The sequence below is a fragment of the Glycine soja genome, chromosome 8 (assembly GCF_004193775.1).
Source record: "Glycine soja cultivar W05 chromosome 8, ASM419377v2, whole genome shotgun sequence".
In the NCBI taxonomy this organism is placed as follows: domain Eukaryota; kingdom Viridiplantae; phylum Streptophyta; class Magnoliopsida; order Fabales; family Fabaceae; genus Glycine; species Glycine soja.
The window spans coordinates 21,347,182-21,366,602 of record NC_041009.1 but is presented as its reverse complement, the minus strand read 5'-3'; the positions used below and the strand labels follow the sequence as shown (position 1 = coordinate 21,366,602).

General features: G+C 31.1%; 1 protein-coding gene and 1 long non-coding RNA gene across 2 annotated transcripts; both read right to left on the bottom strand.

Moving 5' to 3' along the window:
* Positions 1-3,569: 3,569 nt before the first annotated feature.
* Positions 3,570-5,949, bottom strand: LOC114422715 (probable endo-1,3(4)-beta-glucanase ARB_01444). The gene has a single exon (XM_028389203.1). The coding sequence runs from the start codon at positions 5,865-5,867 to the stop codon at positions 3,906-3,908; it is 1,962 nt and encodes a 653-aa protein (XP_028245004.1). The 5' UTR covers positions 5,868-5,949; the 3' UTR covers positions 3,570-3,905.
* Positions 5,950-16,172: 10,223 nt separating this feature from the next.
* LOC114424608 lies at positions 16,173-16,779 on the bottom strand. Its single transcript, XR_003669038.1, has 3 exons — positions 16,436-16,779; positions 16,305-16,356; positions 16,173-16,220 (listed from the first exon to the last, which is right to left on the bottom strand). It is a non-coding gene; the product is annotated as an uncharacterized LOC114424608 (long non-coding RNA).
* Between the last annotated feature and the right edge of the window lie 2,642 nt (positions 16,780-19,421).

Genomic DNA, 19,421 nt, shown 5'->3' with positions numbered 1-19,421 from the left:
TGACTGAGATTTATTACCTCTACCTTGTAATAATACAGGTTTCAGGTAAATTTTCTATTTCCTCGCTCATTAGAAAGTTTTTAAAATTGTAAAGAAGGGATAACTGGATATGTTAAGGAAGGAAGGAAACACAAGGCTAAGGTGAATATAGAGAAGATACATTATATCTGGGTTTATTTTAGTGTGTTTTTCTTGTTTTTATGTTATCCTATACGTGTTACAGAATATCTGAGTTTTTTTGCCATCGACATTTGATAGAGATATAATTTTCTGTGGTTGAATATGCCAAGCTGACCATCCTAAAGACGTGGAAATTATTATTTGGTGTTTAATTATGAAGAAATCTTTTTCTTGGATTTTTAAAAATTATTTCCTTGTATTTCATCCCCTTCCCCGTTTAATTTCTTGCTTGATTAGTGATTACACCGGCCGGGAACTTGGTGAATTAGAAAATATTTCAGACTTTTGTTATGCGGATGGGAGCAATAAAAAATGCGGAGCTGTTTCTGGACTCAAAATGCTAATTAATTCAATGACATAAATTTGATCCTGCCATCTAAATTGGTTCTTTAATATGCATGATTTTTGTCTTAATCTGCTCTTGATTATTCTATTCCGCAGTTTTACAGCGTGCCATTTCAGACTGATCTGTTTATAATTGCACAATTTGGTTTATGAAAGATGAATCATTATCCATCCACCACCATATGTTAACCCAAAGTGCAGAGTAGAATAAAATGCAACAACCCATAATTAATTATTCATATATCAGGCACGTTACTCGTATAAATATCAAGTGTGCTGCTAACTAAGAAAGTTTCTTGTCTCATGGTCATATATTAAGCAGATAAAAATAAGAATGGAAATATTACGGATATTATGGACTTATATATGACAGAAAGGCTTATCAAAATCAATACGAGGAACAGTGCATGTTATATAATGGTAAAAATTAAAGGATCCGAGAACATCATGCACATAAATGAATATTAATCCTTTGGCCTGTTATTGTTGTTGATCTTCACTTAATTGGTTAATTTTTCAAAGTCGCTGGGGAGTGATAGCAGACTCTCATGTCACTTGGTTGTACACCATATTTCACCAGCATCTCATTCTTATTACGTGCCATAATTTCACCATTTTTGGTGAAGCATATTGGGAGCAAGCCACAACAAGGATGAGATAAAACAAATGATTTGGTCCAAGTAGATAATTTCTAGAGTAACTTATAGAATATTCTAAAATGTGTGAGTAAGGATAAAGAAAGTTTTAGAAGTCATTTGCAAATATTAGATTAAGTGTGTGCTGACAAAATCTTAATCATTGGTTTGGGAGGAATCATTAATATAAAATGGAGGTCTTGTATTAAAGTTTGTATGAAACTCAATAATAAAGCCACAAATCAAGAAGATTTATACAAATAGTCTCTCCCTCCAAAACATTTTATATAATCTCTCATTCTCAAATATTTCCTTTAGTGCTAAAATTTCATTCCAACAGAATATGTAATTTAGAAAAAGCAAAAAACACAGACTTACACTGAAAAAAAAAAGTTATAGGGGGATAGAATTACCCAAATTTAAGCGGATTACTGATTTATTTTATCTTATATTCTCTATCTTTAATTTCATGGAAAACAAAATTATTCATAGGAGTAGGATTATCCAAAATTTTCAAAACTTTTCATTTATTTTTTCATGAATCCAAATTTTTTTTACCTCTTCCTTAACGTTCACGTTATCCTAAACTCTTCCGAACCACAGAAACTCCCCAAACCCAGGAATGAGATAAACAAAACAAAGCTAACACCCCCATTAACCCAAAAGAACCAACACCACCACAATCTGCTCCCTAACACCATAGAAAGCTTCAAATCAAAATTATCAAGGTGCAATTCGTTTTCTCTCTTTTTTCAATCGATATTATTTTCGTAGTAATTATGGAATGAGAGTGGAATTTATTTGAAGTTAATTTAATTTTGAGATATCGGTTCTGTTGATTTTGGAGTTCTGGTTTTGCCATGGAAGTGTTAGGAAATGTCTATATGTTGATGGATTTTGGAGTTTATGAGTTCAGTAGCATGGGAGTTTCTGGTTTCGAATGCTTTGAGATGCCGTGTAGCATGAAGAGAAATTTTATTCAGTATAATTTTCTGTAGATCAAAGAGAACGATAGGAAAAGAAAAAAGATGTGTGATAAGAATAAGATAGATGATGTGATAGAGAAAAAAACAACATAATATTAAGTGTAGAAAGTATTATAATTTTTCATTTGTGAGAAAAGATATGGTCAAAGATTTATAATAACTCAGACACCGTTTTCAACCGACTGAGTTAAACTCTCTTTGACATAAAAAAAATTGCATGACCGAAGAAATGTGTTATTGGGGAAGGAAAATGTCAAATGTGGCTAGCTATGAGATGACTTGGGAATGTGTAGTGGAGTAGTGTGGCCTGATGTTGATGTAATGGAGTGGAATGTATGCAGTTATATTTGTCTCTGCGGGGCCCTGCAAACAGTGTGTTGTATCAACAGTTTTGAAGTGTGAACACAAACAAGAAAAAAGACTTTTTTCTTCTTCTAATTATGTTCCATATGCAGGTTGTTTTCTGATAAACAAGTTGACAAAAAGTGCAATATTTTAGATGCTTTTTGATATTATTCCTCAATCAAAAATAGAGTTTACTTTGATTTCAATAACTTACATAATTATAGCTCAAAGGGCTAATTATCAAGATAAAATTCTAATTTTGATTGACCTAAGATATTACCCTTAAATTTTCTTTACAAAAGTATATTTTTTTTCATAAAATAAGTTAATTAAACACAATCTCTTTTGTTTTTGTTCCTTTTTCTGGTTTATCCTTCTTATCTCGTGCATCAGTGATCCAACTTTGAGTTCTGTTGGACTGAGACAAAAAATTTGTCTTACAATCATTTCTGTAAAAAAATATTATTGGAAGTATGCTTAAGTTGCTTAGGAAATCCATACCTTGTTGTTCATTGAATCTCAGTTGAGTCAGTTCTGCAATCTCACTCAGAAACAGTGGTTGTGCGAGCAGTACAATGTATGTCAAGATCTCTACCACTGTTGGTGGATGAGCCAAATCTGAACAAATTGTGGATTTCTCTGGCTTCTACCGTGGTAATATGCTCTTGCAATTTCTTTCGAAATTGAATTGGGACCAATTGTACAAATTATAAATATTTTGCTTCAATAGTTATTTTCACAAACTCAAGTGTTGTCCAGTGAACCTCGGAATCTGTGAAGATTTTTCTATGAAATTGTTTGAGTCTAGTGTTGCTTTTTCCGAATACATTACTATCAGCGTTTCAGATACTTCTAGAGAAACAAAACGTTAAATCAATATAGACTTGTTTGTGCCAGTAAGAGTAAGAGCACATTTGTGTTGATGTGCCTTGTTTTCTTTGGGCATCTTTGATTCCGAAGGAAAGGTCGATTGGACCTAAAGATCCTAATCATACTATGTAGTGAAACACATAGGCCACCTGATCACAAAAAAGATAAGTCATGGCAAGTTTTTCCATAGACCTTTGCTGTTTCAATAGGCTTGAACATCATTTGTTGATTTGATTCAATTGTCTCTTAACACCACTTGACAACATAAGCAAAGTGTGTTTTTTTGCACTAGAAACACTGTTGAAAATTACAGGAAACTGAACTGCTAATACAGTAGAAAAATCTGCTATACTGCAAATTTTGTTAAATTCTTGAAAATTCCCAAAGCTCAAATTTACCCCCATCACATTAACAATCACTGATACAAGATGTAGAATTTCATAAATAACAGAAAATAAAATATGTTGACAAGAATCAAATTTAAAAATAATATTGCAAAAATAAAAAACTTGTCCAGAAGCTTGTGTGCAAACACTCCTCCTCCTCATCTGCTGTGAATCCACCACAAGAGATTAGTGAACGAATTCCCATCATCAAAACCTGTCAACTTTCTAATATTCTGCAATGCTGTTTTCTTATCATAAATTCCTTGCAAGGCATAGGTCATCCCCTTCCACCCTTGACTACTTAAAAAGGGCACTGTCCATTCCACAAGCTCCTTCACATAATCAGCATCAGAGAACAATGTCTCAGTAATAGGCAACAAGGGTAGCACTTGGATTCCAAGCCTACACTCTCTACACGTAGCAGGGGCCCACCATAGTTTACTATCCCTCTTGTTAGCCCACAGAACACCCACTATTCTGTTATCTTTTGCAAATTCTTCTTCATACAAGTTGTCTTCTGCTTTCACATGCCACCAGGTTTGTGCAGCAAGAATCTCCAACGCCACCAGCGTTGATCCAGTGTCAACAAGACTTGAGTCACCATATGCTAGACCCAGCAATGCTGCTGCATAGTATGCATTCACTGCTTCACTTGTACTTTCTTGATTCCTTCCATCTTCAAATTCAGTCAACCCTGCAGCCCAAGAGTGTAACTTATAAAGATCAAAACACCTTAGGCGTGTATAATCTGAGTTATATCTTTGGCCCAAGTTCATAAAATCTGTCACAAGTGAATAAACTTGTGGCTTGTACTTTTGTCCCCATTGAGGATCAATCTTTGCAAGAACTGCAATTCCATAAATGAAGTACCCCAAATGGAAATGGTGATCATTGTAAATTCCAAACCCAAAATCAGCAGTTGAATCTGTAGAGCCATGTTTAGTAACAAGTCCACGCCATTTTCTTTCATAGAGAAAAGCATTCCCTTTGAAAGTTCCATCCAACCAGGGCTCAATAGTCTCCTTCAGAAATTTCTTAACCTTTGGAATCACTTTAGGGTAAGACACTTCTTCCGCTATCAACGCCAACCTCGCAGCCCTTCCAACCTGCTTCCCATAGAAATAAGATGAATTTGTTCCTATTGCTGAAGAATTCAGCGCTTGAACATCCTTAACAAGCGCCGTGACAATCTCGCCATAAGACTCTTTCTCCACACCTTTGTTAGAATTCCATGTCACAGGAATAGGATTGGTTTCCAACACCCATGAATCTCCAACAACACCAACAAGGTCACCATCAATGCTTCTATACTTAAAATCATTCAGCACAGTAACATCACGATCATATGACAGAAGCTTAGCATGAAGAGGGTGAGCCAGCATGAGCAAGTCCCCAGAACGTTTCTTTTGCCATTTATACTCAACACTAAATGGTTTCTTGAGTGCTGCATCACCAGACACAGGGTAACAAGAACTGAACTTGTCAAGAGTTTCCACATACTTGGAATCAGAATCAGGCAAAGCCGCTATACGAATGATGCCAGAAAATGGCTTGGATGTAACCTCAGAAGGAACATGGTTCAAGTAGATTGGAGAGGAGGTGTATATGATCCATGCCTGAGTGTTGTTAAGCTTAAGGGTGTGTTTGGTGTTGTAATCATCTGAAGACAAGGAAACTACGGTGTGCACTGTTTTGATGGAAAGAGGTGTTGGCTTTGTGACAGAAGCAGTTATATAAGGGCTTCCTCTGACAAGAAAGAATCTAAGGTTGGAGCTTGGAATGTCCAAAGTGACACCAAGGTCACTGTAGGATGAGACTACACGGTTTTGTTGATATGATGAGTATGTTTTAGAGGCAGAGATAGTGAGATCTGGCACAAAAGCTTGGTACAGGAGTGCTGTGGTGAAGAGGAGAAGAGGGTATGAGGCTGAGAGTGAAGAGTTTGAGGATTGGATGAGGTAAGGATGAATGTACTCAGGCTGTGTCCCATTAGGAATAACAAAGTTTTGGAAGAAAGAGTTTGTGGGGAGTGGTGATGAAAGGAGGTTTGGTGAGAAGTAGGTTGAAGGGTCTGGGATGACTGTGGATTGAGTTTGAGGGAAGAGAAAAGAAGAAGACATTGTTTGTGGAGAAGAGAGAAGGGGATGGGAGTTGTGGTTTGCTTATTGCAATGATTGTGGTCTCTTCTTAATATGAAGCTAAGAGATATTCTAGACCTAGCAAGTTGACTTTAGAATAATGGTTCGGTGTATTATTATATCTTCCCTCACGATCCTTGTGTTTGGTTAAGTTATGGTAAAAGAACATTTAGAGTGAAGAGGAAAATTACAAGATAGTGTTCATTGAAAGCTATGCAATTAAGTGGAGTCGGTAAAATGTTTGTGGTTAAAATAATTATAGTCACCACTTGTTAGAATGAAGAGGAAAAAGGAAAAGACAAGATAGTGTTAAATGTTAATTGAAAGCTATGCAATTAGTGTTGAGTGTGTAAATGTTTATTACTTACTGTATAATTTAGTGTGTAATTGTGTGTTGTTTTTCATTTGTTGCTTTGTATAAGCTGGCATGCAGTTTACTTGGATGGTACCGATGATGGATTATAGTAGTATTTTATTTCCATAATTTTTTTATGCCAGAGAGGCAGATCATGTGAACACCCAAGGCAGGTAAAAATTCTAAGCGGAACAGAAACTTTTTCCTTGATTTGTTAAACCCCTCTGTCTCTCTCTGTTCAATTTACAATGTTTGAAGAGCTTTTGTTAATTGATTGCACAGGATATTCTTATTGAACAATGTTACTAGTATATTCTTTTACAAATCTTCTCAATACTTTATAAAAAAAATAAATATATTTAATATTTAGTTACTTATACTATACAAATTAAGTAAGAAAAATTGTAGGGAGAAGTTGTAAGAGGATTTAAAAGTTCTCATTCTTATCTAACTCTGTTCTACCAAAATATAACACGACATAATATTGGCCTATATGGTTATTTTGTTACTATGCCAGCTTTTCCGTGCAGTTTTCACTTTTTATTTTCTTTGTCTATTTGGATGTTGAAAGCTGCGGTAGTGCTTGCCTTGCAAGTGGTGATCCTGTAGCACAATGGTAATGGTGAAAACACAATAAAATCTCATTGATTGTGTTCCTGACCATTTATTATTATTACCTCATTAGCACTTCAGCTCCAACACATAAATTCACATATGTTGATTCTAATAATTGTGGAATTAAAAGCTGAAATCCTGGACCAGTGACCCAGATGTGCGTTGAATTTTACAACACTGAATGATTTCTCCAATTTTGCAAGTTGCAACTAAATATCTCTTTCACCAACACATTCAAAATATTTATTGGAGGAAGTTAACTTCTTTAATAAATTTCAATATTAATTTTTGACATTGAATAATACTTTCATTAAAAAAAAAATGCGTATGTCTTTCCCACTTGAAAACAGGTAAGATGCATCGGGAAAATGGTGTAGTACTATTCAGTTCAACTACAAATTCTTCCATTTTTAGTTTTTATTTATATATTTTTTTAGTTCCTGCACATACGTGGGAGATATATAATTTGAACCCGTTAAAAAGCGGATGAATTGGTACATTTTTTTTTGTAAGCGGTTTTAATTTCAGCACAAGATGTGCATAAATTTCCCCCAAAGGAGAGAACAAATGAATATCCATCTAAAACTATTTATTATACCTTTTAATGCAATTTTTAAAATTAGACTTTTTTTAGAGCTCTTAGCTCCGACAAAATTGAATTAAAATAATTAATTTTATAATTATCTCCCATTTGCATCTAATAAAAAAAGCATGTATTAATAAATGCACTTAATTTAGTAATTGATATTAGAAATTCCAGTAATCACCCCCAGCTAATGAAACAGCTTTATATTATAAGTAAGAAGCTTATATTTTTGTAGTAATAAAACCATGAGAAAAAGAATTATGCACGTATAATGTAAAATTTTTTATATAGTTATTTTCATTTTATATGATAAGTTTATTCACTTTTAAAGTAATTATTTATAAATAATTTAAACGATAATTTGAGATTGAATGATGGTATAAAACTATTTTACACCATCAATGTATAAACATTAAATTCTAAAATTATTTGGAACAACTTTGATGTGAGTTAAAAAATTATATCTGAAATTTATCCTTTATTATATTCTACTTATTCAGATGTCAGCTAAAACATTACATCTAAAATTTTTTCTTTATTATATTCTAGTTATTCAATGTGAGCTAAATTTTATTATGTATAAGATAGCTTTTTTTCTGATCAATGTAAAATTTTATATGATCGTAATACATGTTTTCTCATTATTTTAATTATTTAAATTGTAATAGAAGATAGGAGAAGGTCAAGCAGCCCATTTTTAATAAATATAAATAACATAATAATAGCTTTATTAGTGCTACTATTACCATTTTATTGAAATTTATGAGACTATTTTGAAACTATATATTTGCGGACTTATTCAAAGTTTAGTTCGATTTATATAAATTTAGATTATTTAAATGGTATGTCAAAATATGATTTTAGAGCTTTTTAAGTTTTTTTTTTATAGTATCAAGGAAGAAAATCGTATTTAAGATGAGAAAAATTATTATGAAAGAAAAAAATTTAAAGTCTTATAAAATATGTTTTTAATTAAAAGACAAAACTGGATATGATAAATTAAAATTAAACTCTTATCCCAAGATATATGCCACATAGAAAACGTACATAAAATTGAATAAAATATTGATCAAGTACTTAAAGAGGTTTCATAATCTTAATCATTTAGAAAAAAAGATTTCTTTTGACTACGGTTCAGATTGGATAATTTTTTTCAAGTATACTTATAAAACAAGAAATAAGGAGGGAAAACAAACTAAACTTCTCTCATTAAAATCAAATCACGTATTTCAATTTTTAAAGAGTTGGATGAGATATTTTTTTAAAAAAAATTAAGATAAATATGTTAATTTTAAATTAATGAAAATATAATTTATTTATTATTTATTATTTTTATCTATGAATAACTATTTTGATTCATCTTCATATAGATGCACCTTTTGTTGAGTTGTTTAGTCAGTGGAGATGCACCTTCATCATAGATGACCGTTGAACTAATAAAATGTAATTAGTTGATGTATACAATCTTGAATGCTTCATAAATTGTTAAATCATAATAATATAAGTAGTATTTAATTAAAGTAAAGTGTATGGGAGACAAATGTACTAACAAAATCAAATCTGCATCGTTTCCGTTGCGTGCTCGGCTAGCTACACGCTCCCGCATACATGACGTAGCAGGTGACCGTTAAAGAACAGACAAAAATGAAAGATCTTTGCGACTTGAAAGGATTTGCTTTGACATATTCTAAAGCAAATGTAAAAACCCACCGTTCGACTTGCTTTATTATTCACTGAATTGATTGGGTATTTAATTGAATTAACTGTACAAACTAATTAGTTAGCGTAAAAACTTTAAAATTTTGAAGTTGGGGCTTGAATAATTATACTTTTTTTTACTATATTATTATTATTTTTATTAATTTGACATAATATATAGTTCGATCCAAATGAATTTTATATTAAAATGCTAAAACATAAGGGGATTTATTAATTATTATGGCATGCTATATATTTAAAACAATAGTGAACTAGTAGACCAGGTTACTTATACTACTATAAAAAAAGAAAAATTAATTTCATACATATTTATTTTAAGAATACAATTTACATACACTATCAATATAAGTCAACTAATAAGAAACGTATGATAAAATATGACTTTTAAAATAATTAGTATAAAAATTAATAAACTTAATCCGACGACCATTTGTAATTAAACGTTTTGTACGGTCCTAACACATACTAATTACTTGAGTATTTTAAAATATGTAATTATTCTTAAATTTCGTGTAACAATGTCCCCCTTAATTAATATGTGTTAAGTTTTCATTTTTAACCCATCAAATAGACGTTTCAATAAAACCAAAAAATTCCTATTTTTTCAGTAAACGGTGCTTTGCAAATAGTGTTTTTCAGTTAGAATATAATTTTTGGTTCAAAATATGTATAATGTATGGAGGTCCACGAAGGGAGAATAAGTCAAGGTTAGCAATAATTTCGCCAGCCATTTATGACCTAAAATAGTTTATACAACTTTGCATACATTATAGATATAAGAAGAGATTCATAAGACCAGCAACTAAAAGAATAGAAGGATTCAGCCATGTGTTTAGGGAGTTAAATAATTTTTTTATGGTGTACAGTTACATACTTATTTTGCTGTCGGTGACTTTTGTCACGTTCTATGGATGAATGTTCATATGTTTTGGCATCTCTTGCACTATATTATGTACTTAAATCCCGTTTATGCTTTATTTTGCTGTCGTTATGTCTTTTGGATGATTGTTGATGAAGGGATGCTCATATCTAGTCTTATTAATTAACTATTTTGGGATCTCTTAATTATTAATGCATTTTCCCTCGTGCTTATTATTCAGAGTTAGTTCTAGTAGTGTCTTTCACTCTTTTGGACGATATTTAATTTGTTGATTAAAAGATATGAGATGAGCCTAAACTTGTTGCATTAGTTGTTTTAGATATCTTGCTTGCACTATATTATGTACTTTTTGGTCGGGTTTCTATTCATGAAATAATGCTATCTTCATCCTAAAATAGGAAAAAAGAAACTGATGTTTATGATGAATGAACCATACTAATCAGGCAATGTTAATTAACCTCTTGGTCGACAATTCATAATTAATAAGGTCAAAATATAACAATTAGGGGTGGGTAAACGGGCTCAGGTCTATCGATTGGTCTGCGGAACCTGCGATTCACGCGGATAACGGACCAATTTTTTTAAACTGTCCATGATTATATGTCATATTTTTTTGTCCGTCCCGCTTGACCCGCGGACTATGCGGGTTTGGCCTATGGGTTGTCCGCATTAGGATTTTATTGCTCCAAATATGAAATCATTTGTTGTTGCAGATGTTTAAGTTTCATATTTTAGATTTATTGCTTGGATTCTCTTTTGTTAAAACATTATTTATTTTATTGATGTAATTGACTAATTGTTGAGATTTTATTTACATTTGTATTGAATTTAATTTGATTGTGTTATATTTTTATTGAAATTGAATTTTTTTTAAAATTAGACTCACAGACCAGCCTGTTTAACCCACAGGATCCGCGGGACAGGGACGAACCAATTTATTTGGTTCGTGGTAAGGATGCGGGACAAGCTAACCCATTCCGCTGCCAATACGGACGGGCCTACCCGCTTACCTACCCCTAATAGCAATGCAAAGGCTAAATGCATTATAATCTAACTACCTACCCTTTTTATGACTGCTGCCCTATTAATTTAATTGACCGTTAATTCATCACATGTGTTGTCTATCTTTTTTCCTCTATCAATGATATAAGGAGTTCTATAAATAGACTCTAGAGAACTAAAGGCAACCTTTAACTTTTTTTCCTCGATCAATGACATACTTGTAACCTATTCGCCATCTTATCATGTCCAAATTGATATGAGCTTGAATGTTTGCCATTTAATAGAAATCATGCTATAATATAACCCCTCCCGAGTGTGAATGAAGACGACATGCTAGCATGAACTTTTTTTTTTGTTTTTTTTACTAAAATGGGTAATTTTGTAAAATTATTTATCAATAGAATGTTTTAAAAAATTATTTAGGGATAATTTCTGCCAACTAAGATTTAGGAAGCCTCACTTTAAGTTGCATGTGTTTTTCATTTATCATATACTAGAAGACCTCATTTTGATTTATGTCTTTTTAGGTGTTTTTTCAGTAAATGAGGTGTCATCCTAGTATGTTTAATCTCTGTTTGGTATTTGGCATCAACTTTTCTTTTTTAGAGTTAGCTTGATCAACATTGATGATGCTTCCTATATTAATAAAACACTTAAAAGAAGTCACTCAAAGAAAGACATCCTATTGTTGGACAAACAAAAAATGTAAAATGTTACTTAGAGTGGTATTTCTAAAATTCTAATTGACAAAAATCATCTCAGCAGATAAATATTTTTTTAATTAAAACACCCATACTGATAACTAATTTTGGAAAATGACCTATTTTGGTATTATAATGGGCTAGCATGAAGTCAAACCAATGACGAGGTCATATCTCTTGCTTCCGCACATCAAAGTCTGTGTGCTCACCATCTCAAGCTTAGAGAGCTAGGCATTTACAATGATGCATGCATTGGAAATGACTGAAAAATAATTAAAATTGGGTTAAATATCACTTTTGGTTTTTTATATATTTTTTTAATGATTTTTGTTCTCATACATATGAAAATATTTAATATTTATTACTGTAAAATTTTAGTAATATTTTATCCTAATAAATTTAAAAATGTGTCACTTTTTTTAAAAAATAGGTTCAAGTAAATTTAAATTTATGATAATAATTTTTTATATCATATAATTAATATTAATATGTCATTTTTTATATTAATTATGTATATTATTGATGTAAAATAAAATATAAATTCAGATATCTTAAACGTATTTTAAGCTTAAAAATAATATATTTTAATTTTATGAGAATAAAAAATATATTTTAATATTATTTTTTAAATGTTTATTTTAATGTTTTATATTTTTAGATTTATTAAATATAATATTTTCGTCCCTAAAGTTGACGTTCTTAATATATAAAGAATTAACCGTCACAAAATGCAAACTTCTTAATTTTGCCTCTTACTCCTCTTCTTCTCCCTCCCCCTTCTGGTCTCTCAGCCCCTTCTCCTTTCTTTGAAGTTTTTCTCTTTCTTTAAAAATTCCGCTTTTTTCTCTTTTTCTTTTCATTCTTCTATCTCTCGAAAGACGTCACCTTGACACAACTCTTTCTCTCTCTCTGTTTGCTCTCTTTGTGGTGTTCCCTTCTTCCGATCCTCTTCTTAATTTCTTCATCCACGTTTTAAGTGTGCATTATTTTTCTGATTTGGAGAGTTGGTTTCTCCTTTTGTTCATTTTTACATGCCTATTGCTATTGTTATTTATTTGATTCCCTTTTTATTCATGATTAAAATGTTGCTCTAGTTCTTTTGTAGTTTCAATTTCATCAACATCAAATTATCTTTATGTTTCATCATGCATGCCTACGACATCAAGCTTTTCTCTGATAGAAATGACTAATACTTTCTATTAAAAGTACACTTTGTAGATTGATTAATTTAAAGGCGATCGAGTGGAATTTCATTTAATTAATTACCAGTTAGTAAAGTTCAGTTAATCAATTGTCATTTAATTTCTTTTCCCCTTATATTGGCCAACATTTCTTGTGGTTGTTCTTGATGACATAACATTATGACTAGTCATGCATGCAAATTGCAATGATTTCAGGAGCATTTCTCATTATACCCTAGGCTGAGTCTATATAGGTTGCTTCTCAAGAGTTAAGGTTATGCCTACTTTCTAGGGGTCACACATGTATGTTTTGAGATCAACTACTTGTTCATGGTTACATTTAATTATCATGATATGTTTCTGCCTTCGAAACTGCATAAAAGATGAGCCAAGCATATGGTAATTATGCTTATAAATCCTTAATTTATGTGTATGCGTGTGTATTGTATGTATTTATTAGTTTAAAGAATTTACAAAATTGTAAGTTGTAGTATATATTAGCAGAGCATGAAAAGTGGCCAAGTGTTACATTTGATATAGGGATTGTAGACTAGTAGTTGTTCTTAGCAAAACATGTGTTGGCCTCTTGGTATATATTCTCAGCTTGTACAAGACATGCATGCCTGCTATGAAGCATTGGTCATATATGCAGGGTTTCAAGGCTCAGAGCATAACCTTTATCAAAGCATGGACCTTATAGTTTACAGTTCTGTACATCTCCATAACCTAATTAATAAGGATGTTAAATTTAAGTTTAAGGTCAAGTTTAAGAATCGAACAAGTTTTAGTGAGAGTAATTAGCTTTTATATAATAACTAGTCAGTAATCCGTGCACATGCACGGGTCTTTTGTCTAAATGATTTTTGATGGAAGAAAAAAAAGAAAGAGATTGTAAAAAGATAAAAGAACTAACATTCATATTAAATAGATGTAAATAGTAGAGTTGATCAATTGTCAAATTGTTTGAGTCATTTGATTAACCAAACTTCAAAGGTTGATATTCATGTGAATTTGAAACCCATGCATACGTATGAGTCACTTGATTAAGAGACTTCAAAGGTTGATGTTTATGCGAATTTAAAACCTGTGTATACGCATGAATCACTTGATTAAGGAAACTTGATGTTCATGTAAAACAATTGTTTCAGATCACAAAATTAACAAACTATATTAAGATGAATCTCATAAGGCTTAAACATAATAAACAAAATAAATGTTTAAAACTAAAAGGATTAAAAAGTAAAAAAAAAGTGTAATTAAATTGAGAATTGAAATTTCAAATAAGTAAAATAGTTTTTTTATAAATATATAACAGCATGTCAATTATAATATAAATTACTCCATATTTACATTTGTCAGGTCACTTAACAATTGTTAATTTATACTTAAATACTTGAATTTGAAGCACCTCAACAATGACCACACTATTTCCTCTAATTACCTGCAATAATAGAAAAAAATTAACAATTTCAAATCCATGTTCATGTTCTATTAACTGCACTGTCTTAACAACTTAAATTTAAAAGACAATGCAAAAGAATAGAACTCATCACCATTTCTATGAGATTTTTCTCATTGTCATTCACTTCACCACAAAAAAAAAATTCAAGTGAAAAATAAGAGGAATCCTAATGTTTTAAAATCCCGTGATTGTTCTGACCTACTCATGGTGGAGAGAAGGGATCAGAGAAGTGAACAAAAAAATATGATAATAGCATGACTACAATTGTAAAGAAGAAAATGAAAGACGAATTAATAAGAATGAAGAAAGAAGACATAAATCCATAGCACAATAGCATGAAATTTGAAGTTGAAGTACCTCTCAAATAGCTTGAACCTTCCATAATTTTTTTTAAAATAATAATAATAACAATAATAATAAACATGCATAAAACAAAGTACAAAGAAAGAACCTTGCAAGCAAGAAAATCAGAAAGTGTAAAAAAGGGAAAAAATCAGTAAGAAAGAAAAAACATGAAACAAACAATAATAATAATAATGATAATAATAATAATAATAATAATAATAATAATAATAATAATAATAATAACAACAACAACAACAACAACAACAACAACAACAACAACAAAATAAATAAATTAATTAATTAAATACAAAAAGAGAAAGTAAGGAAAATTTCTAATTTTCATTGCACTACCGACGTGATTTGTTTCCCGTGCGAATCTCAGTATTAAAATTGGTATAGGAAACATCAATTATGGGTTGAGGAACCACAATAATAAATGTTAGAAATCAAATACTTTTAATATATGTAGCTTCGTGAGTTTGGATGAAGCCCACATGTTCACTTTGATGACAACAAATTGTAATAGGCTAGATGTGTGTTGTGGTGTTTGTCTTTGGTATGCTCAGTCTTAAGAGGCATGTCAAAAGAAGATTTTATTTTCCTTTGGTAATCTTTCCACTGCCCCTTTTCTTTGTTTGTTCGTATGGGGAGATCTTCCCTACTATCCTTTTAAACACACCAAACATCTCTGAAAGAGGAATCTGCTTGTCTCTCTGTGGCTCTGAGTGCTTTATAATTTATATTTTATCGTAGTCTGTAACACTTTATTTAATTAAAGACCAAACCTTATTTTGTAATCATCAAAGCTCAGGAGAACATAAATATTTAACTTTGTGTATATCATTTACATTGAATTATCTATGTAGCCTTATGCTCGTAATTTTTTAATTTGCAAATGCTTTGGCCAGTTCTTTTGTGGCATGAAGTTTTGTAATATGGAAGATGATATAACCAACAAAGTTTTATTTCAAGCAGGCAAACCCAGAGACACTGAAGAAGGTGTGTGACATAGTCAAGAAGCAATTGGCACTTCCAGAGGAATCCGCTGTTATAGGCCAGTCTAAATTTTAAGCATGAGTACATCAGTAATTCAATATTAATATATAGTGATAAATAATAAAAATAATTAGTAAAATAAATAAATTAAAAAAATAATTCTGCACACAAAAAAATCTTCTAAATATTTTTTTAATGAAAAGATTAATTGCTACATTTGATTCCAAGTTTTAAGTATTTATTACATTTCACGTACATGTTTTTTTTTTCCTTTATACACAATCCAATAAGAAGAAAAAAAAAATAACTTTCTTTTCATTTTCTCTCCTACCAAAAAATCATCTCAGTTTTCACTCTTTATCTTTCTTTTTCCTTCCACTTTTCTCTCCCAAACTAAGCATAACCTTAAAGTAAACCACTAATTCTCCTGAGACTGATGACCACAACCGGTACATGTGTAAAAAGTAGTTTGCCCTTTGTCTGCTGATCTCATCTGAAATAGAATGATTAAAATAAATAAATTTAGACTCTTAAATAAGAGCTTCAAATTGAATTGGCAAATCTACATTAAAGATACCTGTCTAGTATAATAGGTAGCTTCCCCATGGCCACATTTTTCACATTTCTTGCTAACCTGTCAAAAAACAATAACATTTAAACATACAAAAATCTGCTAAAGAAACTACTAAGTATTGCAAGATGCATCACCTTAGAATATTCCATCACCGTATGTTCCTCAATTATTTCCATTCCAAGCTCTCTTTCGATAACATAAGGAACAATTGCCAATACTCAACATAAAATGAAATATGTTCATGGTTACGGTGAAAAAGTCATAATACTTAAATCCAATTTGGTAGTGTGTGGATCCAAAATCACTGCCATAAGAAAGCTTTTCTATAATATCAAAGTAATGGTATGATGAACTCAAGAGTCTCTTTCCTCCACTGAGTCCAATAACTGCAGCAGTAGCCATTAAATCCCTTCCTAGCCACTATGTACGATCACCATCAATTTTGCCTATTATAACAATGATCCTAAACCGTATCCACTATTCCTTCTGATAAACCAAAGAATATAAAAAATATTAATTATTGTAATAATATAAATAATGAATTATTCAAGATTTCCTTTATAAAGAAGATTAATAATATACCTAATTTCCCTATTTACATTCAATCATTTTTTTTGTTGTTTTGGGGATTTGGCAAAATATATCATAATATAGAAGGAAGCAAAGATGCAAGAGGGACACATTATTTTTAATTCAGGTGCGGAGAGAAGAGTAAATGAAAGAAATTAGATATCATTCAAATGAAAGAAATTAGATATCATTCAAACTATAACTACCATTGCAGGAAGTCTACATTTAATTTGGCACATATCAGGATTCACAGCAAGAGACAAAAAGCAACGCAGATCAAACCTTGTCCTAGTGATGCACTTGTTATTAATTCTCTGACTGCTAAATCCACAGCTTTTGCCACAAAATCAGAGCCCTATATTGATGCATAAGAAAAAGCTCTAAATTTTGATATATAAAGCAGTAACTACTATTGTAAAAAATTCCAAAGAGCCTAAAAGGAGGAAAAAGAAAGAAAAAGTTGTCATGGTTACACGGTATCCATATAGCAAGAGTTGAGCAATTATTATATAGTTCTAATTCTTCCCTAATTCAGGGAAACCATTTGAGTCATCAGCATTAAACCACATCTAAGAAGAGCCTACAGATGCAATTTTTACCTCCCCTTTGCTAATCACGATTGATTCCTTTGCTCATTTTTTCAAGAATTCTTGACAACCTCAGCCGACATATCATTGGAATCCCCACCCGACTTTGCATGTTAACACTGGCTGCTCAAGGCAACCAGTTCGACATATTAAAGCCTGCAACAGTACATTAATATTATCAGCCAATATGTGTGCATGATTTAGGAAAAAAAAAAGGGAAAATAGAGCAAGGCAAAGAATGTGTTTAAAAGAATTGAGAAATATCAGTAAAGTACTAAGCAATTTCTTTAACTATATATCAACGTTCCAACAAAAATACTTGTATGCATCAAAAACCCCAGGTTTGTCGAAGTAAATGTATAAAAAAGGGACAAATTTTAGCGGATGGTGAGGAGTTATTTTTCAAAAGAATGAAACAGGTACATACATTATAATTTTTTATATCAAGAGATGCAATTTAAACATTTTTTTAATTAAATACAAAATATTGACTAAAAGAATGAAACAGGGAAGCAAAAGTTTGCAGCCTCATCAAATAAAAGTGAACAATCAATACAATGGATATATTATGAAATGATAGAAGTTCTTTTTTAATGTAAAAATACATCCCCATGTGTGTAACCCTCAGCTACACCCACCATATCAAAATCAAAATAAAAAATTCAAACAAAACTTTAAATGAATAAGAACAAATTAACAATACCCCACATTATCTTCATAGTATATGCCACGACAACAAATTAGCAATACACCACATCATTTTTAGCATCAATAATGCAAGAAAGAGATCAATGCTCTTAACCATCAAGTCTCTCGGGAGGCTAACAATGGTTGGCAAAACACACAAAAGTAAAATGTGATTGGCTTTCTCATTTGTCTCTTTGCTGATGCCATTTTCCCTAAAGAATGCTTATCCACACCAGTGCTATTTATCCACGTCCTAAGCCAAACTTAAAAGAAGGACAATGATTTAGGTGCATTAGTTACTCGAACCCATTAAAAGAAGTGAACCAATCAAAATAAAATAAAGTGTGCTTCTTTTCTACTGCTTGAGAAGCAAAATGTTAAAAATAATTGCCCAAAGAATTTCCTTCATATGTTATAAACTTAAAATAGATATTAGAGACCATTTAATTTCAAAGTTCACTCGGTCATTATAACAAAAAAAAGGACATCCTACTACATAATAATAATAATAATGATAATAATGATAATAATAATAGCTTCTAAAACAGTCTCTATAAAAACTCACATTTTTTAGAATCTTAAAATCACTTTTTTTAAAGCTTTTGACTAACAATAGTTATAAAGACTTTAAGCACAGACAATGGAACCAAGTCAAGGGAGTACCGTTTTAATCTTCTAAGACCTTTTTTGGTTTTCTTTGTTATCACCACCTACATACACCAGGAACCTCAAAGAAAAATTCAAAGTTCACTTGGTCATTATAACATAAAAAAGGACACCCAACTACATAATAATAATAATAATAATAATAATAATAATAATAATAATAATAATAACAATTAAAGAAAAAAAAACACAAACTAAGAGAGAGCAAGAAAAAAACCTGCGCTTCTTCCTGTTGTACAAAAAACCTGGGCTTCTTCCTGTTGAACAATAGATTAAAATAATTAAAGAATATAAATGATATCAATACCAACCAATTGTTACAATGATTATCATCAAAATCTTGCATGTATCATTCATTAGACACCCAACGTGGAATTTGCAGGATGCGCACTAATGCACATGAATTTTTAAGATTAAAAACTAAAACTTCATTTAGGCATTTCATCAAACACATAACTTACAACCCATATGGGGAACATGACGAAAAAATTAGCTCGGGAAAATAAAAAAGGAACCAAAAACGGAGTTGAAAAATCAGTAAAAAAAATAACTATTATTAAGAAGCAAACATGCATAACAACAAACAAAATTAGAACCTTGCAAATAAAAA